The following is a 27,501-nucleotide window of genomic DNA, read 5'->3' as shown; positions in this document are numbered from 1 at the left end:
TCAGAGCGGCTCTGGAGATGAAGTTCATCATGTCATCATATCGTGAGGCAGCAGAGACTGAAAACAGCGCGAGCGTCACTCGTGCTTCAGTGTGTGTGTGTGAGAGGTAAATGAAACCGCATGTTTGCGCCATTCATTCACACAGAGACCAGCAGAACATGCAGGGTTAATATTTAAATAGTCTTTTTGCAGTTTAATATACACAGACACTACATATATCGTGGTATATATCGGCTACAGTGCTCCTAGTAAAAGAGTTAGTCTGAAGCCCCGCGCTTAGATATACACGGAGCGACTGAAAGCAGCTCCTATTGGTGGGTACCGGTACTACAGAAATGCTGGTATCGTCACATTTAAAAAATGTCAATACTGACTTGGTACCGAAGTACCGGTACTTTTGACAACACTAATATATACATTAGTTTATGTAGCAGTTAACACACACTATGTATAAACATGAACATGTTTTCCCGCTAGTTTCCGCTGTAGAATTATGTTTACCAACAGCCCAAATCAATGCCTTATTATTAAATAATGTTGATAAGGTACACAACAGCATTGTTTAGGGTAAGATGGGGATTTAGAAATGTTCATCCTTAGTGTGTGTCAACTGCTACATAAACTAATGTAAATATGTACAGTAAGTTAACCTTACAAAACAGTAAAGCTTTTCACAGGCATTGTTCAAGGTTAGTTCATGAATGTTAACTAATTGTGCTGTTAACGTGAATAGATGCATTAGTATATGTGTGAGTTAACAAACAAAGATTAACTAATGCTGAACAGGGGCGTTGTTCATGGTTAGTTCATGTTAACTTGTTCTGCCCCCGTTTCTGTGTGTGTATGGCACGGCCTAGCCTGTTACATCAGCTCTGCAGATAGCTAATAGTTTCCAAAAGACAAAGAATGAAGCTTGTTTATCCTTTCCAAACTTTACTCAGGGAGCACTGTAAAACTGCAACAGTATTTCATTCAAATACAGAAGTTGTTCAAGAACAATATTGAAATTTAGTCTGTTAATGCGCTAGCTTAATGTTAACTTCTATGGGAAATTACATTACGAAGCTAACGTTTAGCATATGCTATCAAAATACACATTTAGAACTCAACGTCATTAACAAAGGTTTTCATTACTAGTATTCTTAGTTAGTGGTCGGCCGATATTTGGCACTTTTGAAATATCGGCATCAGCCGATAAGTTTTTCTGATTGGCCGGTGTGTTGGAAGCGGGACTGTTATTGTGACGGCGCTCCGGACTTTTATTTTGACGGACGGCGCTGAGAACACACCAGTGCCAGAAGAGAACGGCAACGGCAGCTCCTCAGATCACACAGCGCTCACTCACATTCTCCGTCTTCATTAGTTTACGATCTCTGTCAGTCATATCTAATACTTTGTTAGACAGAACTGGTAAACAAAGAAAGTAAATGGTATGCGAAGTAAAGTGTTTGCTTTTATATTATTTGTAACAGAAAATGCAAACAATCAGGCTAAAATACTTTCTCATTTGCCGTCAACATTCAGCAAATGCGCATCTACGTCAATTAAACAAATCTCTGAATATCTAATAAACATTTCATTTCACAAACCTTGCAGATTTAATCGAATCCAGCTGTGATATCTTGTGAAGTGTGCATTATATGTCTGCGAGTGACGGTCGGTCCGTGCGAAGTGAGTGAATGCAAACAGAAGATCAGCTTTACAGGAGACGCGATCGAAAAAATTTAAATCCTTCATTTTAAAATATGCTGATATATAACCAGTTGCCAACTGTGTCATATTTATATCTGTGATATATCCAGTTGCCAACTGTGTCATATTCATATCGTTTTCACTGTGTGCTGTATGTAATATTAGCGTTACCTTGTCTTAATTGAAAAAATATGATTACCAGCACGAAATTACCAGATTACTGAGTGCCCTGTTACAGTGTTTACTTCCTTTTTATTCACATATTCATATTTCTAAACAATTACTTGTGAAAAATACTGTAATAGGATTGCAGATTCAAGAAGTTGCCATCTAAAGTATAAAAACATGTTTATTTTAAAGATTTGTTTTCTAATTTATTAAATATTGATTAAAATAAATATATATAAAAATATCGGCTTTATGTCGGCCATCGGCCACCCTGCTCTCTAAGATATCGGCATCGGCCATCAAAAAACTAATATCGGTCGACCACTATTCTTAGTGCTAGACGTTGAAATAACTGTATGACTGTACTTACAGGCGTTTTAACGTTTTTTTCTGGCCAAATTAAATACAGAGAGAAAAATATGTGCGTTGTTCATGGTTAGTTCATGTTAACTAATGCATTAACTAATGGAACCTTATTTTAAAGTATTACCAAAATGTCTAACTTTAAATGAACACAAATAGATTTAATGAATCATGCACTTACCATCATGAAATTCTATAATATCTGTCTATATTTTTCTATAACTTCTAGAGCTGAAAATTTAAAGTCCAACTGAAATCAAAATTGAACCCATTTACTTTGTTAGCGCATATTACTAGTCTTGTGGTGAAAAATTAATCCGTGCAAGTTAATACACAGAAAAAAATTGTTTGCCGTCGTAATCTTTAATCAAAGTCTGAAAAGTTACTTCCGGTCTGGAATGGCCGGTCCTTCTCTGATGATGTAGGTTTCGGGGTTTTTCCTGGCTCAAAATGAGGTGGAGGTGGTAAAATCCTAATAATGTATTTTAATAATAAGGTAATTAAATTAGTATTTTTTGTAGGTCATCATATAGCCTAATGTGTTTCCCACATTCATTTTGTGGGTGGAACTCAGTACCTCTAGGGGGGTCCAGGGGCATGCACCCCCAGAATAATTTTTTTTACATTTTAAAGATAAATTCATTAATCTGGTGTACTTTGAGTCACTGTTCAACTGTTAAAAATAAATAATCCACCCGCAAACCACCTATATTCTTTGATTTAGATATCTGCATCTGATCATCACATTACAATTTTTCAAATTCTCAGTGTTAAGCATGATGGTGTGGTGACATATCACACTGAAGTAGGCTGATTTAAAATGAACATTTATTTAAAATTCAAGTGTTGCTGTGAGATGCGCTATGGTTCTGCTGTGATCTTTGTTTGGAACTATTTTCGCTGCAGAAACAGAACAAAAACAGTCATTGCGTCTAAAATGTAAGTGACTTAATTTAACTGTTTAATGAACTGTTATGAAATCAGTCTCGGTTTCAATCTTGATGGCATTCAGGAAAACAGCACTCTTGTCATGTGTAGCCTATAGGCTATACACTCACCTAAAGGATTATTAGGAACACCATACTAATACTGTGTTTGACCCCCTTTCGCCTTCAGAACTGCCTTAATTCTACGTGGCATTGATTCAACAAGGTGCTGAAAGCATTCTTTAGAAATGTTGGCCCATATTGATAGGATAGCATCTTGCAGTTGATGGAGATTTGTGGGATGCACATCCAGGGCACGAAGCTCCCGTTCCACCACATCCCAAAGATGCTCTATTGGGTTGAGATCTGGTGACTGTGGGGGCCATTTTAGTACAGTGAACTCATTGTCATGTTCAAGAAACCAATTTGAAATGATTCGAGCTTTGTGACATTATCCTGCTGGAAGTAGCCATCAGAGGATGGGTACATGGTGGTCATAAAGGGATGGACATGGTCAGAAACGATGCTCAGGTAGGCCGTGGCATTTAAACGATGCCCAATTGGCACTAAGGGGCCTAAAGTGTGCCAAGAAAACATCCCCCACACCATTACACCACCACCACCAGCCTGCACAGCGGTAACAAGGCATGATGGATCCATGTTCTCATTCTGTTTACGCCAAATTCTGACTCTACCATCTGAATGTTTCAACAGAAATCGAGACTCATCAGACCAGGCAACATTTTTCCAGTCTTCAACTGTCCAATTTTGGTGAGCTCGTGCAAATTGTATCCTCTTTTTCCTATTTGTAGTGGAGATGAGTGGTACCCGGTGGGGTCTTCTGCTGTTGTAGCCCATCCGCCTCAAGGTTGTGCGTGTTGTGGCTTCACAAATGCTTTGCTGCAAACCTCGGTTGTAACGAGTGGTTATTTCAGTCAAAGTTGCTCTTCTATCAGCTTGAATCAGTCGGCCCATTCTCCTCTGACCTCTAGCATCAACAAGGCATTTTCGCCCACAGGACTGCCGCATACTGGATGTTTTTCCCTTTTCACACCATTCTTTGTAAACCCTAGAAATGGTTGTGCGTGAAAATCCCAGTAACTGAGCAGATTGTGAAATACTCAGACCGGCCCATCTGGCACCAACAACCATGCCACGCTCAAAATTGCTTAAATCACCTTTCTTTCCCATTCTGACATTCAGTTTGGAGTTCAGGAGATTGTCTTGACCAGGCAAAACTGCCGGTTAGGACATTTGTTAAAAAAAAAAAAAAAAAAAAAAAAAAAAAAAGCCTCAACAGGCCATATCACACTATATTGCACTGTCCTCCTGTTACTTTGTCGACTAAACGCCCGAGTGATTGTGTACTGTCGGGAAGACGGAGACGCACTTTATTGCGTGTATATGCTACGCACTGAAAATACTTGGTTAGGATTAGGGGTGAGGAGTGCGTGCGTATTACACGCCATAAAGTGCGTTTCATATGCACGCAAAAACTAATTTTTGCGTATAAATCAATATTGAAATGGCACAAGAAATAACATTCGTGGTACAGATACGCATTTTCATGAGATCGGGCTCGCTGTCGCTTTTGGCTTTGAAACAAATTCCATCTTTTTCTTTTTTTTTCCTCCAACTCACAACTAGCGTCTTTTCTCTCTCCCGGCAGTCGCCGCAAGCAGTCCCGCCGGCGCTTTCCCATACAAAGACCATGTGACTGACAAGCGCCGCGGCGCCGCCTCCCCACACAAAGACCATGCAACTGACAAGAGGGTTCACTCCTCCTATACGCTAAGGAACCGAGAGTGGTCATCCAGTCTCTTTGGTAGAGAGAGAGAGAGAGAGACGAGGTAAACAAACAAGCATGCAAATGGAATTATCGCGGCCGGAAAAATGATCGAGCTAATTTTTTTTATCGTGCGATTAATTGATTTATTGACTATCGCGACAGGCCTACGTTCATTGCGTTTTACCGTGATGAGAGTTCCGTGTCTTTATTAAACTCAAAACATTATAATTTATCGGTCATCCACCCTCGATTAATTGGAATGTAATGTTTGTATTACTTGGCCCGCCCGACCTGCGGACTATACGGTTAGAGAATGGACACAAGCGGTAGCCGCAACAGAACCGTCACGGTGGAAAAACTGTATCTGACCATGTGACTGTCTGTCTGAATTTTGTCGAGAGCCGGAGGCGGCACGAAATTTGACGGAGGCGGCCGCCTCCTAATTCTCTATGCAGGAAAAACCCTGGGTTTGACGTAGGGGGGACCCCGAATAGTCGAAGATTCGATGCTTCGATAGGAGGAGCCTGATTCGACTACCGATCTCACGGTCGAATCTTCGCAGAGGTGTTATGAAACGAGGATCATGCCACTTTGGCTATATGAGGGCGCTCAATGTCTGATTTCACATAGAACTACCGGTTTTCTGTCAATACATTAAAGGACAACTCCAGTGAAAAATGAACCTTGGGGTAATTAACACATGGTTACCGAGTCGATCGTTCCCTGGGGTGCGTTTTCATGAAAATCGAATATAAAGTGTTTTATCTCTAAAAACAGATTGGCGTTCGTGGCTCGATTAATCGAGTCTGTTTTCCAAGATGCCCGCTGCCTGTAAACGCGTAATGTACTGTCTTTATAAAGTATCTTCTTATTAAACTGTCTGTACACTTAAAACGCTCTCAATGCTTCGATTTGCATGTAGGGACCCTCATTATGCTACCGTGTTAGTGTGAGGCTATTTTGAGCCTTGTTAGTGGTATTAACTAGCGATTTGTTTTTACTTACTCTGTACCCCATATACTAGTGTTATGAGCTAATCTGTTTTTATAAATAAAACTCTTTACATTCGATTATCATGAAAACGCACCCCAGGGAACGATCGACTCGGTAACCATGTGTTAATTACCCCAAGGTTAATTTTTCACTGGAGTTGTCCTTTAATATTCAGCCTATTATGATAATGCTGTACATAAAAATGTGCAAAGAAAGAAGCTTTTAATAAATATTTTTTTAACGTGCGTGAATAAATACAAACAACCCGTGACAGATTTAAGTTTCACTTTCGATCCGTGACCGACAGAGGAGCGTCTTGGCGGCAAGGATTTAAATCTTTAACAATGTCTGGGATAAGAAAATCTAAAGTGTGGATCATGTACACCATCAGAAAGGATATTCTCCAAGGCTGGATTTAGCATCAGGAAAACCATGATCGCACTTCTGCCGGCCAACGTTAACAAGTTGGTTTTCCACAGGACATTCTAAAATGCTTAACGTGAAAAAAGCTTTTAAAACGCTTAAAAGGCACTTTAACGTGGCTTAATGTACACAGTACACACTTTATTAAGAAACCATACTATGTGGAGATAAGCAGATGAACCCAGAATATGAACGCAATGCTTTCCTCCTATATTAAAGCGTTTTCATATTTTAATTTAACTATTTTAGGAGATTAAGTCGTTACACGTTTTTCACGTTACGTGTTTTAGAATGTATTTTATCCGCGCGCACAATTTGAAAAGACTCCAGCGGACACAGACAGAGTGAAAGACTGGATTTGTTCTCTCGATCAGGTATCGGGTACAAGTGATGTCAAAACTTTTCAGCCGGTTCTAATTAGATTTTTGGATGCTGTGAACATGTTTAGCTAAAGACTGCGACTCCAGTTTAGCATTTATTGTTGTTTCTGCAGTTAAAAAGACAAAGTTGAAAATTCTGGCTACTATCGTTATTTTAATAATTTCTTTATTTTTATTTTATTTATTAATCTGTCAGGGTTATCTAATCGAACTATTTTTGGCTTGTGTTTTGAATATATGTTCCTCTGCACTTTAGGCATTTTGCACACATTTGCTCATCTTGTGACTTGATTCTGATTTATTTCGTTTTGTATTTTTATTTATTAGAAAGGTATATTCTGTTCTAATTTAATTCAGTAAATTAATTGTTTATTTTTTCGGCGCATGATGCATCGATGTTGTGCTGTAGCCTACTTACGGCGCTGATCCACTTGTCCGACACGACTGTCGCGTGGTGTCGCGACGCCTCCCCACATTGGTACGTTGATGGGGGTTTACCGCTATGGGCGTGGTTTTGACCCAGCGGGAAATGTAGCGTATCAGAACAGAGGACCTGCGAGAGACTTCCCTCCGTCTCCATATGCTCTACTTCTATTGGATAGACGCGTCGCGTCTGACGGAATTCATTTGCATAAAGATGGGCATCGGCCAGCTTTTTGACGCGCAGCATTTTTTCAAATGAAGCGCCGCCTTCCCGGAATGCTTTGCGGGCGCGACAAAGTCGCTTGACGTCACCCATAGGAATATAGTGGAGCGCGGCGCGACAGAAGTGTCGCACGGACAAGTGGATCAGCGCCGTTAGTTTTCAACACATCGGTTCACAGTAACTAATGTCTGCACCTGCTGATTTAGGAGCACAACTACATTTTTACACACATTCTGACTATGATTTGCCATAACAAAAGATCATAAATGGAAGGTACATACCTGAAGGAATAAAATCATCATTTCGATTATCCTCATCCTCATTTTCTTCATCCTCAACATCATTTCCTTCATCATCCTCATTCTGAACATCATCTTCATCCTCCTCCTCCTCCTCCTCATGGCTCTGTTGTTGTTCCTCTGCTGTGGTTTCTTCTCCTCGTCTCTCTATCAGGTTCCTGCAGTCCTCCAGTTTGACGGAGCACATCTTCATCTGCTGTTCTCCAGCGTTACAGTCAGAGGTTTGATCAGCGGATCCATGATCCTGAGCGTCAGTATAACACAGTAAAGTGAGGCTGAGCTCTGAGTCCTGTGTGTCTCTGGATCTCCAGACTGAATCCTGAGCTTCTGTCCCATCAGTCACACACACTGAAACCTTCTCCAGATCCTGACAAACACATCATAGATCAACACAAATAAACAACAACCAGTTGATATTAGCCTCATTACTCAGCAGTTATCTCTAGTGGGTATACTGGTTATTTGTTAGCATATTTTGCTGCTGGATTAATTTGAGATGTGCATAAGAAGTGAGAAGCTAACAAAGCTTTGGTGTGATTGAGCTGAAGGATGAAATGATGAGCTGCTCAAACCTCTCTGTTGGGTTTGTCTCCTCTTTCTCTCAGCTTTGCCTCCAGTGACGCCACCTCTTTCTTCAGCTGACAGATTTCAGTGATGAAATCCTCAATATCCAGCATGGACAGATCAGTTCCTACTGATTTACAGCAGATCACATCCATCTGTGCTCTCATGGTCAACATCTGAAGACAAACATCATCATTATTACAAGAGGCATTTATAATGAACTGACACTGATTTAAACTCAAAATGATGTACAGAATAAGAAAATGACTGCATTTTCTGATAATATTAATTTACCGGATATTAATTTAAGATATAAATTAACATATGTTTAAATTCATTATCGTAAGAATATCATTATAATACATTATCTAAAACTGCTGGATTTAAATGCAGATTTCAGAAATTAAACGTGATAATGTGATACTTGTACTCTTTTCTAAGCGTCATTTAAGTGTCCAGCACTGAAAATTAAACGTGTTGACTATGGTTTTATTACAAATATCACAGTTAAAACACAGCTACTGTAGTAAGCAACGGCTAATGTGTGTTTATAACTACAAATACACTTACTATTATTACAAATACCCAGGCTAAACTATGGTTACTGTGGTAAAATCACGAATAAGTAGTTCATTTAAAGCTCATTAAAACACTACAGACAGAAAATCAACAATCACACAAACAGTTAAAACAACACACCTCAGTCTGAGCGCGCCAGGCTTCCTCTTCTTCAGTGGTTTTACCGGCGGACTGAAGAGCGTCACAGCGACTCCTACAGGTTTCAGGAAGAAACGCCAGTCAGTAGAGATCGTGTCTACAGAAGGAAGAGGGAGAAAAAAGTTTTTCCATCCAGAGGATTCATTTATTTGCGGTAATTATCTTACCTGACATGGTGGCACAAATGCTCTGAGGAAACACATGACATTGAAAATGCATAACATTGTGTGAAAGGAAAACCATGTCTTTTTCTTGATTAAATAAAACTTATCCCAGTAGAAACCATCCAACAATGGGAAAAATGGTGCAATTGCCTTACAATCATCCTTGAGCCACTTTCAACACTTAACAATAAACTATGTTTATCAGCGTTATGAAATCCAGGAACTGGTAGATACTATTTTGAGGCTTTTTAATATGGCAAGTTCAATCTCTCAAGTTTAAGATACGATCATTGTTCTATTCTGTCCAACACAACTTCATTTACAGAGTTTAGTTCAATCCATCTCTAATCTCTCAATCCACAAGCTCAATGTGACACTGCCTCCTACTGGCAGAAAGAGCTCAATGTACAGTTTCAGGAGGAGCTCAATGAGTCTTATCCAGATTTTCCTGGAATGGCCCTTTAAACCAGATTAACAGAAATCTGCTTTACCTGTCATGCTTTATCTAGTCCTAAACTTCTGGTCTCGTCCAGAGTTTAAGCCCAAGCAGCCGTGAAAACCTGTTTGTCCCTCTTGCTGGGAGTGGTCCACTGATGAATGTTTGAACTTTCAGTCTTTTAAGTGTTTCAAAAAGTTCATTGAAATCCTTCTTAAGGAGTTCTGACTGCTCTTTATGAATATCATTCTTCCCCACATGAATGATGAGTCGATTTGCACTCTTATGTTTCATCAGAATGTTTTGAAGTTCCCTGTTTATATCAGAAGTTGTAGCTTGTGGAAGGCAGCATGTAGTTGTATCCCTGCTGCTAATGTTTCTGATTATGGAGTCCCCCACTATCAGAGTCCTTGGCTCGGCTGAGCTCTGAGCTGAGTGCCGCTGTCTGCTCCACCTTGAGCGCCAGTTAGCATCAGTGTTAGCTACTGGCCCATTCAGTCTGTGTTCGATCACATTCATCACATTTGGAGATTCCTCATTTACATTCATTAGTAGGCCTACTTCAAATCTGTTCTCAAGATGTATAGGTGTTGGTAGGAGACCAGTGTTTGCAGTCCTTGTCAGAGCTGTATCTGGGGTAGAGGATGCTACTGCGGTAATATGTGAGGCTCGTGACAATCTGATGTCTCGAGTGCCTTTGGGTCTCGCTCCCTGTTTGTGCCATCGATTTGTAAGTCGATCGGCTTGTTTCTCTACCTGTCGAGGAGCACTAGTTTCATGGGACTCTACAACACAAGCGTCGATTGGATCTCACTCCGGCCAACGTTTGTGATCAGCTAGCGAAATTAAATCTATTTTTATACTTTAATGTGCAACAATTGGCGTTGGAAACAATCGGTAATCTTTTTGTGAATGATTCATACAGACAAATACAAAAATGAGCCAGACAGCTGCTGGGTAACTGTCAAATCAAAAACTAAACGAGATAGACGGACTTGCCCACTGCCTAAAAGCAGGTGATGGTGATTTACTATCAAGGAACCGGCTTTACTGACGAGATGCGCATAACAATGTGATGCGATTTATCGCCCAGCCCTAGTCTGGAAGTCAGTTGTAGTTCTTGTGTTTCTGTTCTTGTTTCTCTGTACTTCAGTGATTCTGCTTATCAGGTGTTCATCAGTGTCTCAATTCACTCACTTCTTTTCATTCACTCTGTCAAGTGGACTATATTAGTGAACTAATGTAGGGAATAGTGAATGAGGGTATAGGGTGTGATTGGGAAAACAGCCTCTGAGTGTTGACTTTGAGCACTGTTCATTCACAGTATATTCCTGTAGGCTATTTTTGTTTTCTACAGTATATTACTGTTTTAATGGAAAATGGTATGATATTGTCAGAATTTAGCCCTTTTTTACAGCAAGGGTTAACAGTGTATGTTTCAATCAAAATTTAATGTGATTATCATTCAAACATTGTTAATTATTTTGTTTGTAGTGTATATTTTTTTAACAATACAAGTACTTTATGTGCTAAATTGTAGACATGGCAAAGTTGCATATTGTTTGTTTTGTTTTTATAGTTCCTGAATTTGTTCATATTTAAAAGAGACAAAGAGTAGTAATTATTAATAACAATCAATATCGTATTTGCTATGTACATTTGGTGTGTCAGACCAAAAGATTGACTTGAGAGGCTTAAGAGGATCTGAGTTAAATAAAAAAGAAAGACCCTTCTACTTATTGAGAAAATGAAATTAAAACTGGTTTGAACATGAACAACTCAGCTGCATTTATTTTTCTCATCCAATTCTCACAAAGAATCAAATCTAACAATGACTCTATATCCATAAACCCTTTCTCAACATCCTGAAACTTGAAAAGCTTTGCTGTAAAATGTAAATAAAAGTTATCTCCACCCACAAGACCAAATATTTCTTATGTTAGTGGATAGAAACCCATTTTGCTATAGGACTTTCTCCAGATTATTATTAACAAAAGAACAAATGTACTTGAAAGAAAACCAAATGCATATAAATAGAGTTATAGAAAACCTAGAGAACAAAACGACAGCTGAGATAACATTATACATATACAAAGCATGTACAAAACTGAATGCAAAATGACATCAGTGGATACAACAACAAAATGATTTGATGTTTGTATTGTATGTTTCTTTGAAGTCAACAATATTGCAATGACTTCAGTTTTGAATGTATTTAACTTAAGGAAATGACTAATTTCATGAATACACTGACATATGTGGCTATGCAGCTGTAGTTTCTTAACAATAGAGCTAGATAGACGCCCAGCTAACAGACTTTTGTTATAAGAACGTTCTCCAAATATTCAGTGTTGGTTCTGGGAACGTGGAATGTCCACACATCAAAAATCCCCAGTGTTAAATCAACTCTGCTCAGAGCACATATGGTCCCACTCTACAGAGTGTAATAGTAACACTGAAGCAGTGTTAAAGTTAATGAGATAATTAAGTGATTAAATTAACCTCTTAACCCCTGAAGGCATTTTTAGAGTTGTTTTGTCTGAGTGACACACAAAAAACTAAAGACTCATAACTCCAAAACTATAACAAGGAGCGTCAAAAGTTCGGTATCGTTTGATAGAACTCTTTTCAAATTTTTTGAAAATATAAATTACATTACATTTGGACAGTCCCCTGCCGATAAACTGCTGATAAATACAAAAAAAATATGTATAATTTTTATTATGATTTTGCATATCTCTCTTGTTTGACATACAATAACTCGGGAAGGAAATACGGTGGTGGAAAAATTCTTTTTTGGGGAAGTACCCCTAAATGTGAGCTGCATCTGGATCAAATTTTGTGGTGATCGCATAAAGTACTCAAAAGTTACAGCATTTGGAACAAAGGTAGCCTTTTTGTTTAGTCCTCACACATTTGGAAGGCAATAAAAAAAAATTAGTTTTCTGAGTGAAATACACAAAACTAAAGACTCATAACTTCAAAACTATAGCAAGAAGAGTCAAAAGGTAGGTATCGTTTGAAAGAACACTTTTTAAATTTTTGGAAAATATACATTACATTACATTTGGACATTCTCCTGCTGAGAAACTGCTGATAAAAGACAAAAAATATATATAATTTTTATAATGATAATGCATATCTTTCTTATTTGACATGGAATAACTCAGGAAGGAAATAAGGTAGGAGGAAAATTATGAAATGATCCCTCTACATATGAGCTGCATCTGGATAAAATTTTGTGGTGATTGGATAAAGCAATCAAAAGTTATAGCATTTGGAACCAAGATAGCCTTTTTGTTGAGACCTTGACGCCCCCTCATGGGCATTTTTTAAATTGTTTCACCATGAAGAATATCTTGTCATAAAAGCAATAGATTAAGTTAATTTTGGGCTCATTTTAATTGTATTAATATGCTGTAAAAAATGAAGTGCCATTTTCAACGATTTTTGAATGTTTCATGAGATGTATGATGTTTTTGACACATTGCAGTACATAGTACAAAAAAAGTATTTTATAGATTATGAAAAAAATTATTCTATTTATCAGCAAATAACTCAGCAATACTTAGGAGTTTTTCAAATTGGCTACATTCACTGTAAAGTTCAGACTCTAAGCTTTCAAATGACACCAATTTTGTTTGAATCAAGGCAATATTTTTGAAAAATATGATAATTCACTCCGCACTCCGGTTTAGAGAGACTAGTCAGCACTCGTTCAGAGTTGATCGAAGTGGTTGGATGCTTTAAAAAGCTGAGATTCTAAGCTTTAGGATGATACATATTTTGTGTTATTCCACGTTTGAAAACGAGCACGGATGGTTCCGGGAAAATTGGAAAACACTTTGCACTCCGGAAAGATGAGAGACTTGTTGTTTAGCCAAGTATGCATCACTTCGTGAGGAATATCTCGTGATCAAAGCAATGGATTGTGTTGTGTTTGGGCTCTTTGTAATCGTGAGAATCTGCTGTCAATAAAGATGTTCGATTTTTCACAATCCATGCATGTTTCATTGAGTTATGAGCTGAAACGTCACATCAAAACAACGTGCGTCTCTGGTATATTTTGTGTTAGAACGCCATGAGGAATGTCTTTAGATCTGAGTGATGGATTATGGTGAATTTGGGCTCTTTTTAATCTTAACAATCTGCTGTAAATAATGATGTGCCATTTTCCACAATTGATGCATGCTTCATTGAGTTATGAGTTAAAACGCGACAAGTGCTACATCTATAATAAATGCTCTATGTGCGCCTTTGGGAGTTAGTGTGTTACAACTCCCACGAGGAATATCTTTAGATCTGAGTGATGGATTTTGCTGAGTTTGGGCTCTTTTTAATCGTGCGAGTCTGCTGAAAATAATGATGTGCATTTTTCTACGATCTGTGCATGCTTCGTGAAGTTATAAGTGAAAACCAATCGCGAGTGCTTCATGAGTATATACTAGGATAGGCGCGTCTGAGGTATTTTTTGTGTTAGAACGCCATGAGGAAATATCTTTAGATCTGATTGATGGAATATATTGAAGAGTTTGGGCTCTTTTTAATCGTGAGCTCCTGCTGTAAATAACGATGTGTCATTTTTCATGATCGATGTATGTTTCATGAAGATACGAGTAAAAAGGCCAAGTCTAAGCTACCTTGCTAGGCTACGTGAGTCTGTGGATTTTTTGTGTATTAGAACTCAATGAGGAATATCTTTAGTTCTGAGTGATGGATTATGTTGAGTTTGGACTCATTTTAATTGTAAGCATCTGCTGTAAATAATGATGTGTCATTTTCCACAATCGGAGCATGTTTCATGAAGTTACAAGCAGAAATGTGTCTAAAATTCAGAATCCATATGGTTTACCCATGGGTCTCTTGATGGGCTTATTTTACAAAAATCTCGCTCAAGTTTAGTAAAAAGCCTGAAACAATTATGCTTGTTGTATTCCACTCATTGAGACCTTTCAAATGACATATGACACAGGACTATCTGAGCTGTATGATGTTTTTGACATATTGCAGCATGTAGTACAAAAAAAATAGTAAAAATTTTTAGATTTTTTTTCTTTCTATTTATCAGCAAATAACTCAGCACTACTTATGAGTTTATCAAATTGGCTACATTGTAAATTTCAGACTCTAAGCTTTCAAATGACATCTATTTTAAGTTGATCAAGGTAATATTTTTGAAAAATATTATGATTATTAATTTCGCAGCTAGGTGGCGCCTACTAGGTGCGCCACCTAGCAAATGTACACCATGTACACTCGTTTTTAGAGGAATAACTCAGCACTCGTTAGGAGTTGATCAAAGTGATTAGATGCATTAAAAAGCTGAGATTCTAAGCTTTAAAATGAGACCTATTTTTTATTGTTCCATTCAGTGGTTGCTTAGTAAATTGATTATTAATTTTTTTCACGGGGGTGTGTCCCGCCGGCGGTTGTGATGATTGAACATTAGTGATGAACACCTGCTGTTAACAAGCAGAATCACTGAAGGAAAGAGAAACACAAGAACTACAACTGACTTCAGAGACAGCCTTACCCCTCATTTACACTGAACACGTCTGCGGCGCATTACGGCTGCGACACGGCTACCGGAGCTGATCGCGCCCATTCTAGTCAATGCTTGTGTTTACACCGGCCGCGACGCGGCGCGTTTCAGAAGCTTCCCAGAAGCGGCTCTCCGCGCCGCTTCGCTAAATATAGGCGCCAGGTCTATTTTTGACGGACGCGCGTCCAAGTCGCACCGGGAATACAAAATAAAAGTAAAAAAACACATTGTCAAATTCAAAATAAACACCCTGTGCAAACTCCCAAACGTATTACACACCAATATCCTTGGTAGAAACCATAGACTGTATGGTAGAAACTCAAAAATCAAGAAAAACCACGTCGGACAGGCAAATCACGTGGTCTTGCGCATCCAGTCGCTCCGCTTCTGAAATGCTCCTGGTGTGAGTTGGCACCGCGTGGAGGACGGAATAAAACCTTGTCGCAGACGTAATGCACCGCACACGTGTGCTGTGTAAATGAGGGGTCAGATTAAATCAGCTGAAGATAAAAGAAGACATTAAATCTGTGAAGATCTCAGCAGAGGAGGATTAAACAACTCCACAAACAGCATTACCAGCTTCACTTATTACTAACCAGACTGACTTTATTTCTGTCAGACGTCTACAGTTCTTATTGAGAATTAACAGAGGTTTAGATGCGTTTTTATTGTTTCATTTGACGTTACCACCATGGTGGTAATCAGTGTTTGTGATCAGTGTTAGTTGGGATCTTGACTTTTTAATTTGAGTTTATTCTCTGGCTGCTGTTATAGTGTTTATAAATCATATTTGTTATGGCAAAATAAGGTACTTGAAAAGTGATTTCAGTTAACAATTGGTTGTGATTTAATATCATTATTTAGTAACCCGTTTTAAGTTTATCTCTGATCAAGTCAGTGTGATGTAACTATTTTTTATTGTTAATAATAGCAGGCCTAATGTTCATCAACGGTCTGAGCTCCTGCATCATTCAGACATCAAGAATAAGTGTGTGATGGTGACAATGGTGACAATCAAAAGCTTCATGCTGCAATGAACGCTGGGAGTTTTGTTGTACTATGGTGACACCCTACTCACTGAATACGAATAAAGCAATTAAAAAAGGCAAAGACATTTGTTGTTTTTATTTCATATAGATATGTTAAATGACAAACACATTTGAACAACATTAAATTGAACAACTATACCATTTAAAAAATCTAATTCTAAATCTTTCAATTACTGAATTATTGAAGCATCCTTCAAATACTTGTGCACATTTCACAAATGTGTTTGTGAAATTGATTATGCGTTGCGTGAAATTCTGAAAAAAAGAAAAATGCATTGAGGATCTACAGGTGTGAAGCGGACATGTAAAGAAGGGGAAAATTATACATTAAGTGGCAGAAAGCTGAGAGAACAAAATCAAAAGCAGATTAGAGAAACGTCATGACATTCACAAAAAGAAATAAAACAAAAAGCAGTATACAAAGCATTACTAAATAAAATGTGTATCAGTGTTCAAGAGTAAAACATCAATATAGTTACATTTTAAGCAATAGAGTCCAACATTGCAACGTATGAATTCATTTCTCATGCAGTACATCTAAATTATTTGAAGAATTATGTATGCCCTTGAATTTTGATTCAATAGTATATAAGCCCAGCCTGATCTCATGAAATGTGTCTCTATGTTGCCTTTGGCTTGCTCAGTTGGGGATATTTTGGGATATATTTAATTTAATTTTATCAATCAATAAATTCCTCTTGAAACAAACTTTGTTGTATTATTTTAATTTAATACTGTGAAGCTGCTTTGATACAATCTGTATTGTGAAAAGCGCTATACAAATATACTTGACTTGACTTGATACTTGACTATAGACCAATTTTGAGCCGACGTCACAGTTACATCACGGCGTTAGCTGGTGGCAAAACAAAGGGAAAACTGGAGGCGGCCAATACAAACCAGCACAGATTCGGCTACATAATAAGGAGCTTAAATTATTATTATTGTTATTAAATGTCATCTTGTTGTGTTGTTGGGTGCAAGAATCGACGGAGTACAGGCTCCAATTTGAAATTTTATCGCATAATGTTTTCTAAATTATTGTGATTATTTGTAAATCATCTATGATTGTATAGCCTACGTTGTTTTGATTGATTGTGACTAGACTTTTTGAAGAACCTGGTAAGAAAGTGTAATCAAATACATAGTTAAAAAATGAATAAGCTGTATCTGGAATTTTTATTAAAATCATTAAAATTGCACCGTAATGTCACTCTTTACATTGTCGTCTTCTGTCTGGCCGTGGTGCTGGCTAGTCTTGTGACTATTTAGTACAGTTATAGGCATCTAAAGATTTATATGCCCTCAGTTTCTCTTTACGCTCAGTTTCCCTATCGGGTAGGTCAGGTGTAGAAGTCAGGCCACTCAACCGGAGCATTAACGTTAATCCTGTCAGATCGTCCATCCATTGACTGAGCGTGTACGGGTCTGGGATGTCCGTTAAAATGAACTTTTGCAAATATCAATCGCATTCCTGGACAGTGAGTGACCTTGCACATTAAGATAAAATCGGATTTTCTCCAGTCATTTTTTAAAAAAAACAAGCCAACAAAACTTGCAAACTAACGTTAGTGAAGCGGCCAGAGGGATCGTTCTGCCTCCACCTAAGCTCCGCCCACAAAAAAACGTCACCATGTTTACCAACTGAAAAGGGGTCTATAGCACGAATTGTGTTTAGCGTGCAATTTATACGCGAAAACGAGTTTTTCCGTGCATATGACATGCAGTTTTCGCGTGCATATGATACTCAGATTTCGCATATGATACGCACTTTATTGTGTGTAATACCCCCAGCAACATCATGTTGGCCCAGATCCGGGCCATATCTGGTACATGTGAATTCAATGTGTACCAGATGTGGCCCAGATCTGTGCCGACACTATGTTGCTGTCTGGGCCACGCACCCCACACCACTAATCCTACCCAAGGGGTTTACAGTTCATATCGTATGAACGTAAAAAGTCATTTTCATGAATAAATTGTACGCTAAACACAATGCTACTATAGAGACGCATTTAATGAGAACGGATTGATAAGCCATAAATGTATAACCTTGTGTTCAATGTGAAAAATCCCAGTCAAATAAGACCAAAACAAATCTAAAACGTAAGAGTTGTAAGTTCCTGATAAACACATTTACGGTTTCAGTGCTGATATTAGTGTAACAGCAGCGCCTCCACATGCTGCTGCGACTGCAGCTACTAGAGATACTCTTCCAGATGTGGCCACTTTCCCTGCCACTGCTGCCGCTCCCGCTGCTCCTGCGGATGCCGCCACAGCCAGAGCCGTACCTGCTCCTGCCGCCGCCACTCCTGCGCCTCCTACAGCTGTCTGCACTGCTCTCCCTATTGCATCTTCTATATGTGACACTACTATATTTTTAACTGCTTCTCCTAAAGTTTCTACTGCCTTTTCTACAGTTTCTACTACTTCTTTTATAACTGCTTCTCCTGTACTGTTTAGAGCTTTTTTAATAGCAGCTATAACTTTATTTAAAGCTTCTCCTGCAGCTTCTGCTAGAGCTTCTCCTACACATTCTCCTGTGGCTGCTACTGCACTTTCTGCAGTTGTTTCTACAGCTGCTCCTGCTGCTCTTCCTGAAATTGCTGTTGCTATCACACCTGCTATTTTCACTGTTCCTAGAATTCCAATTCCCAGCACTGCAACGCCACATGCAGTCTTTACCATTTTTATCTCTTTCTTTTTCTGAGTTGTTCTGAACATCTCAAGAGTGTAATGATTCATTTCATTTTCCTCCATCAGTGCATCAATCTTGTTCATCAGTTCTGTGACCTGCTCTTGACTCTTTCTGTCCTCGTTGTTGAAGGAGTGATATCTGCCACCACAGCTGTCAACGATTTCCATTAAATTGTTGCTTTTATTGATGTACTCGTCCACAGGCTTTCCCTTTAGCTGATCAGCGTGAGTGAACAGAATGATGGTACGACACAAAGCTTCTTTTCCAAAGTTCTCCTGAATACATTTCACTGCGTCTCTCTCCTCTTTTGTGAATCTCACACCCAGCTTTAGCACCAGCAGAAACACATGAGGACCAGGAAAAGACATAAATATACACTTTTGTATTTCATTCTTCAGTTGCTGTTTTGTCACAGCTGTATTAAATAGTCCTGGAGTGTCAATTATAGAGACGGTCTTTCCACCCACATTTCCTTCCTGTTTCTCACACAATTTATTGGCTGAATGTATAAAATCAACGACTTCAAATGCTTCTCTGCCCAGGATGGTGTTTCCTGTGGCACTTTTTCCTGATCCACTTTTACCCAGAAGAACAATCCTCAGATCACACACTACAAAGAAAAAAAGAAAGTCTTAATATGTACACAAACATACATTCATGTGAATCAAATGAAAAGAAACATTAGTATTCAGAAGCATCTAGTTATAATTTTGATAATTTTTTTAAGTATAAATGCTGATTTTAACAAAATTACTGGAAGTCAATTGTGTTCATGCAACGAACAACCGTATAAGTCCAAAAAAACGAAAATTGAGATAACCATGTGACTTGAATGTATGTGTGCCACTTTGTATACAGAATCACTTTGGCGGGGTGTTCGCGCGACCAAAACTCTGTATTTTAAATTTTTACATAGTCTCACGCGGAAACACCGTTTATGTCCACTAACGAAAAATGGAGACGCCGGTTGCTTTCATGTCCGCTGCGGACATTAATAGGCAAAACCTCGGCAAAAAAAGGAGAGCGAACATGAATGAATGGAAGGACAGAGCAAGGAAGTCTTTGAGGGATGCTGGGAAACCATATGTGAACCGGAGAGGAGAGCAAAAACGAGGAAAAGGTCCACCAAAAGAGGTGAGTGAAAAACCGTATACAAAGTATCTACCTAAAGTTAGCGGTTACAGTCAGAGGGGCGTGTAGGCTACTGGGCGTCGTCTACTACAGTTCATATAGCTCACTCTGTTTAAAGGATCAAGTCATGAATAGGTCGAAATGAAAGCTGAGAAAATTAGGATTCAGGGGACGTTTTAAACATGTCTCTACTCCTTATAACCACGGAGAAATGAATCGAAACGCTTTAGGTGCGTCTCTAACACCAGCCCAGCTGCGTCACGTAACGTTAGGCTGTAATGTTATTACCATTCATTGATTGTGTTATACTGCTGGCAGAATTTTATATACATAAACAAACATATGTTTGGTATAACTCTATTGGTATAACCTTCTAGTGTATGATTACTATTGCCCCTTACCGACTTTAAATGCTGCCTCTTTATTTATTTATCTCTTTGAGCTACACTTCCCATTATTTCATATTAATGCAGACTGAGCCTTGAGTTTAATAGATGTTCTTTATTCACATAGTTTTGTTTACTCACAGAAATACTCCGGAACATGGTGTCTGGGGTTGCTGGGTCTTTCTTGAAGGGTGTTGTGGTTTTTTTGTGTTTATTTTTGTATGTGGGTTTATGTGATGTGTGTTTTTGTTTTATTGTATCAAATGAATCCTGCAACCACTATAATTTTGTATTACCTTTTTGGATCCAACTACTTTTACATTTATTTTTGAGCAGTGACAGTAGTAACATTAACAGTATTCACTTACTGAATGAATGATGCTAAAGGAATAAAAATTGTGCATTTGAATATTAGGAGTCTTATCCCTAAAATTGACTTATTTCGTGCATGGGTTGTATTATATAAACCTAACATCATTACTCTTTCTGAAACATGGCTTAATAGTAATATACCAGATACTGAAATTAATCTTCCAAATTATACCCTATATAGATCTGATAGGAGTTCCAGAGGTGGAGGTGTGGCTATATATGTCTCCTCTGAGTTCATATCTGAGTTAACCATACCCACAGTCGAGCCTCTACATTTTGAATGTGTTTTTGTTAAGGTAATTTTTCACGAAAATAAAAGTTTAATTATCGGGAGCATATATAGACCACCCTCTTCGCCAGCTGAAACCTTTGATCATCTGATATCCACTATTAACTCCATCTCCTGTAAAAACGAAATTATCTTGCTTGGGGATTTCAATAAAAACTGGTTAGATAAGTCATCTGATAAAGTAAAAAATCTACTTAGCAGCTTAAATATCACACAGCTAATCAAGGAGCCTACTCGTATCACTCCTACATCTCAATCCCTGCTTGACTGGATACTCGTTTCACACCCAGATAGATTCCTAAGGGTAGGTGTTATGTCTGACTGCCTTAGTGATCACTCGATAGTCTATTGTGTATGGAAAATCAAATTACCTAAATCACCACCAAAACTTATCAAAATCAGACAATATAAGAAACTGAACTCAGATTTATTTATCAATGATTTGATCGCTATAAATTGGGACAGATACCAACTTATACCTAATGTACAAGATGCTTGGGATTTCTTTTATAACAAGTTTATGGATGTTCTGGACAAACATGCTCCTTGGAAAACAGTTATGGTCAAGGGTAAACATCTCCCTTGGATTGACTCGGAACTTATTAGGCTCTTCAGGCAGAGGGATAAAGCATGGTCAATATTCCGCCGTACAAGGGCTAATGTAGATTGGGAAGTATACAGGCAGTTGAGAAATATGACCAAGACTAAAACCCGTAATGCAAAATCCAACTACTATAAGGATAGCCTCAGTAATGATTTTAAGAATCCAAAACAATTCTGGAAAAAAATAAAAAATATTACCAATACATCAGATAAACATTGTATTAATCAAATACGAGTTGCTAACACAATTCTACATGACTCTCTATCTATTGCTCAAGCATTCAATCATCATTTCTCTTCTGTTTGTTCTACCTTAATACCCGAATCTGATCCACGTAATGGTTTTTTTAATAATATTTTGCCCAGTCACAGTTCTTTTCATTTTAGGAAAATTCAACCAGATGAAGTTCAGAATGTTATTAATGAATTAAATGTGAACAGTGGTGCTGGACTTGATGGTCTAGAAAATAAGTTTATCAAACTAGCATCCCATATACTTATGTATCCTCTTACTGATTTATTTAATCTCTCTCTGACGTCATGTGAGTTACCAGCTATTTGGAAATGCGCACGCATCACTCCAATACATAAAGGAGGAGATGTATTAGATCTTAACAATTATAGACCCATATCTATTATATGCTCTATTGCTAAAGTGTTTGAAAAATTAATTTATAACCAACTCTCACATTTTCTTAGTGCAAATAATATCTTATCACCATTTCAATCTGGCTTTAGGTCTAACCACTCTACATCTACTGCCCTTCTTAAATTCACCAATGATGTGTTCTCTGCTGCAGATAATGGTGAACTTACAGGTGCAATATTTATTGACTTGACTAAAGCATTTGATCTTGTTGATCACTACTTACTTTTAGATAAACTCTATGCTATAGGCCTCTCTAAAAATGTAGTACTGTGGTTTAGTTCATATCTCCACAATAGAAAACAATGTGTCTTCCTACATGGAATTAAATCTAATTTGTTGATTCAACAAAGGGGTGTGCCCCAGGGCTCAACTTTGGGACCACTCCTTTTTTCTATCTATGTTAATAACTTACCATCAATTTTTAATAAATGTTGTGCTCAACTTTATGCCGATGACACTGTCTTATATACATCTAAACCTGATCTTCTACAAATCCAAGCGTGTCTTCAGTATGATTTCATAATTTTACAAGATTGGCTTTTTCATAACAAATTATTGCTTAATAAAACTAAATCATATTTTATGATTTTTGGTACCAGACAGAAACTCAAATCTGAACCCGATTCTTGTATAATAACTTGCTCTGACTGTACTCCTTTGCTTCAAGTTGAAAAATTTAAATATCTGGGTGTATGGCTCGACTCTGAGCTTTCTTTTAAACCACATATTGATCATGTTTTACGTAAAGTCAACTATGGAATTAATGTTCTTTATCGATCTCGTAACTGCTTTACTCAGAGTGTGCGCAAGAAACTTGCCTCTCAACTTATACTTCCGATTTTTGACTATTGTGATGTTGTCTATCAAAACTCCGTAAAATCTGATCTTTGTCGTCTTAAAACAGCATACAATAGACTGTGCAGATTTGTCCTTGGATGTCCCTTTCTCACGCATCATTGCACAATGTATAATGCCCTTAATTGGCCATCTCTAAATATAAGAAGACAAATTCATTGGCTTCAACTAGTATTCAAATGTATTCATTTCAATTACCCTTCTTATCTAAAACAGTATTTTGTTCCAATTTCTTCAAACTATCAATTGAGGCACTCTGTTCAGCTTTACTTTTCTGTCCCCCGAGCTAAGAAATCAGTTGGCAAAAGAGCTTTTATGTTTAAAGCTATTTTAGATTGGAATAACTTACCGTCTGATATTAGATCCATCACTTCATTTGGGATGTTTAAGCATACCCTGTCTTCTTACCTTGTGATTGACTGCTCTTGTAGTGTATGATGCTGACACATTGTGTATATCCTATACTTAAATTAATTGTATTATTATTTTGTGATCCACGTACGTATATACAATATTAAATGTATTTCTGTTAGTTTGACCATCTAGTGGTTGTAAAGTTTTTTTGTAAAGTTTTTTTGGTAAAGTTTTTTATATTTCTGTAAATGTGTATGTATATGTGTGTATATATGTATGTATATGTATGTGTGTATATGTGTATGTATATGTATGTGTATATATGTATATATATATATATATATATATATATATATATATATATGTATGTGTATATGTATATGTGTATGTATGTGTGTGTGTATGTGTATGTATGTATATATGTATCTATATATATGTATATATTATTATTATTATTATTATTTATTTATTTTATATATATATATATATATATATATATATTATTATTTTTTTTTTGTCTTGTATTTGTGGTTTTGTGTGCGTTTGTTTGTTGTCTGTCTGAATATCGACATGTATAATTGTATTTTTGTTTATTTGATTATTGTTCTTTTGTGATGGTTGTGATCATGATTGTGATGTATTTTAGGACCCCCTCGAAAACGAGATGGTGCATCTCAAGGGGTTTATCCTAATAAATAAATTTGAATATTTATATGTAAATTCATCCCCAATCTTTAAGATGTTTAGAGTAGAATTAGATTGCTTTATGTCTTCACTGAAATTGGTAAAAAAAAAAAAAAAAAAAATAATATATATATATATATATATATATATATATATATATATATATATATATATATATATATACGTTATATATTTAAAATATTTTGATATAATATTTGGATCCCCTGTTACAGCTGAGTAGTCAACTTTCTTAATCATTGATATAAACAAGTTGTCTACAAAAAAATTATCTAGTCTAGAAAAGGAATGATGGACATGGGAAAAAAAAGGAGAATTGTCTAGTCAATGCGTTTAAGAATAAGGATCCACACAGCCGTTCTGTTGCATAAATAGAGATAAGGCCATTGCCATATCAGAAACATTACTACTAGTGCTGGACCTATCAAGCTGAGGATCGAAAACACAGTTTAAATCACCAGCGAATAACAAATGATGTGTATTAAGCTTGGGGGTATTAATGAGTCATAGATTGTGTCAGAAGGTATAAACTGTACTCTCTTATTAATTAAAACTGCCACACCTCTTGATCTGCTATTACATTTGGAATGAAAAATTTGACTAACCCATATCTTACGAATTCTATTGTGATCATCCAGTCTTAAATGTGTTTCTTGTAAAAACAATATATCTGGTTTAAAATGGGAGAAAACTTTAGCTCTTTTAACAGGACGATTTAATCCCCTGACATTACATGTCATAAGCCTCACAGGATGACCTCTATCTTCATCACCTATATTAACTGTATATTCATTAAATTTTAATGCAACACTTTGTTTTGTAATGTTGTATGCTATGCTATGTTTGTTACTTGTTATTTAATAAATAATAAAAATAAATTAAAAAAAGGTAATAATAAAAAAATGCATTGATTGTGTAAGCTGTTATATATTCTAGCTAGTAACCTTAATAGCTGCTAAGAGCTCTAGTGTTTTATAGCTAAAAAAAACAAACAACAACTTTGTTTCTGTTAAGGGAAAGGTGTGCAAGGAGACGTGTCCCAGGCAGTGTTCAAGTCTAACAGACCAAAGAAAACTCCAGCTCTTCACAGAGTTTTATGCTGTCTCTTATGAGAGGCAGCAGGCTATCATTCTATCATTCTCTCTGGTTTGGAGCAGGTAGGCTAACTTAAGCAATTCGTGACCATATCATGTCAACAGTATGCAATGCATTACAATGTAGGCCCATGAAATAACCAGTGAATTGAATACTACTGTATGCCTTCAATTCACTAAGACTGCACATGTGCCTGATCACTGTAAATGTTACATTTTGTGAGGATGGATGAAGGATGATCGGCATCAAGTAGGCCACCAAGTGCATTAAAGACCACAGCGCTTTGGTGCCCTAAAAGGCACACACATGGCTTATTCATTCTCCTAACCAAAGCCTACTCACGTACTTAATGACCTTAACTTGATAGCTCTACACGACAGCTAGCCTGCTACGCTATGGTAAATGTCTTTTTACTTCATGTCTTTTTACTTCTAGCACAAGGTGAGTCGCAGACGACCACGTGGGCCTGACACTGAGCTTACTAAGAGGAAGTACACCTTCAAGTACCATGTACAACAAGGAGGCCAAAGACTTGCTGTTTGTAAGCTCACATTTATGTCAGTCTTTCAACTGACCAACAGTCGCCTACAGGCAAGTTTTATATAGCCTAGCTTTTTCCGTTTATTAACTTTTTATTACATGCATGATTTTAATTAGATACATTGTCCATAACATATTTATTTAAAGTTACTTATCTTTGAAAAGGTAATTCAAGAAAAGTTAGGCAGTTAGTCTGAGGGAACAGAGCAGGTAGTCAGGTCTCCATTAGAGGACTTCAGAGGAAAACATAAGAACAGGTAAGAAAAATAAATAAATCTTGAAGGACCTCATGCTCTCGTCCTGTTAGTTTTTAAAGCTGCACCAATGTCAGCATCAGTTGCCCTACAACATTCCCTGGTCTAATGGTGCACTGGACGATGGCATTATAGGGCGTCGGGTGCCTTGCCACCCTATAACGCCAGCGTGCACGTACCGTAATGGTTAGGATTCAGCTCACTGTTGTTGCCCAGTCAGGAAACATATTTTTGCACTTTGAGATCGATATCAGAGGTAAAGTGCTATGCAAATGTAATGTATGATCATTACAACATGTGGATCTTAAAGGGATACTTCAGCTCTGGAAAGATTAATGTGTATTTAAAATGGGTCATTTATGTAGTATAAATGTGAAATTATTTTTGAATTTGGAGCCTTCTAGACTGAGAAAAGCCAGAAAATGAATTTTTGATTTATGGGGATGAAGACAACAACTCCCAGAATGCACTTGCTTTGCTGCCCAATGAGGCCACGCCTACCGGTAAGATAGCGCAGTTTAAACAACAAGGCTAGGCTACTAGTGAGTCTCCATGACGAGTCTGCCCGGGATTTCGAGATCGGCCAAAATGTCCAGGATTCGGCTTTTGTGTTCTACAATCGCCATTCATCATGTTTACTGTGGCGAGCAGGACGAGGCTGAGGGCCGCGGGAGAACGGCGCGAGGCCGGTGGCGTGATTACTGATGAGCGACACCTGTGAGACGCACCGGTCTTGTAGGCTATCTCTCACAGAGGAGCGGGAATTTTCTTAGCAATGCTAAAACGCACACATCAATCGATCACATGTTTAGCTTTCATGTAAACACTACAATTCAGATTTCCCAATCGGAATGAATTCAGTTAGATTGAAACAAAAGGTGTGCAAGTAAACAATGACGATTTTTGCGTCATCTGAGGATTTTTTCCAGACAAAAAATACATAAATCTCTCATCTCAGGGGGATATGGGGGAGGAAAGCATGGTAATTTGAAAATACTACTGGTTTTCTACTGATACAAAGCTTAATGCTAAATCCTGAAGTATCCCTTTAATGACTGTATGTGAAAAACAAAATCCTATAGTTTAGAGGAAAGTTTAGAATTATACATTTATTGTCACAGAAACAATGCAATTGTGCAAAACAGACCAGCATAGTTTATTATATTTCCCTTGTTCATGAGTTGTGTTGTTTATTTTTTAGGCCTCATAGCATTCATCCTGCAGTGAGAGAGGGGATAAGAGAGCACATCCTGAGCTTCCCACGCCAACCGAACCACTACTCACGGATGAAGGGAGATGTGGAGAGGGAGTACCTGAGCCCTGATTTAAACCTGCTCCGCATGTTCCGCCTGTACAAGGAAAACAATCCAGTATCCACTGCAAAGTTCTGGCTCTATAGGGACCTCTTCAAGCAGCAAAAGA

The 27,501-nt window shown here is 37.6% G+C and overlaps 2 protein-coding genes across 2 annotated transcripts in view; one reads left to right on the top strand and one right to left on the bottom strand.

Annotated features, from left to right (window-relative positions):
• Window positions 1–27,501, bottom strand: part of LOC309495557 (uncharacterized protein) — a 48,409-nt gene that overhangs the window by 6,039 nt on the left and 14,869 nt on the right. Inside the window, exons 2-6 of the mRNA XM_082165338.1 lie at window positions 18,443–19,459; window positions 9,128–9,149; window positions 8,943–9,015; window positions 8,252–8,419; window positions 7,662–8,046 (exon numbers count right to left, since the gene is read on the bottom strand). Of these exons, the coding sequence (XP_082021464.1) occupies window positions 7,662–8,046; window positions 8,252–8,419; window positions 8,943–9,015; window positions 9,128–9,149; window positions 18,443–19,459 (1,665 nt within the window). The remainder of the gene's footprint in view (window positions 1–7,661; window positions 8,047–8,251; window positions 8,420–8,942; window positions 9,016–9,127; window positions 9,150–18,442; window positions 19,460–27,501) is intronic.
• LOC309494233 (uncharacterized protein) lies at window positions 19,617–27,493 on the top strand. Its single transcript, XM_082163495.1, has 3 exons — window positions 19,617–19,983; window positions 25,721–25,876; window positions 27,281–27,493. The coding sequence occupies exons 1-3, from the start codon at window positions 19,804–19,806 to the stop codon at window positions 27,287–27,289; spliced, it is 345 nt and encodes a 114-aa protein (XP_082019621.1). The 5' UTR covers window positions 19,617–19,803; the 3' UTR covers window positions 27,290–27,493.

The sequence above is a fragment of the Leuciscus leuciscus genome, assembly GCF_965113295.1.
Source record: "Leuciscus leuciscus genome assembly, chromosome: 3".
Classification (NCBI taxonomy): Eukaryota; Metazoa; Chordata; class Actinopteri; order Cypriniformes; family Leuciscidae; genus Leuciscus; species Leuciscus leuciscus.
Note: the sequence above shows the minus strand (reverse complement) of the source record. Positions and strands in the feature narration are given on the sequence as shown.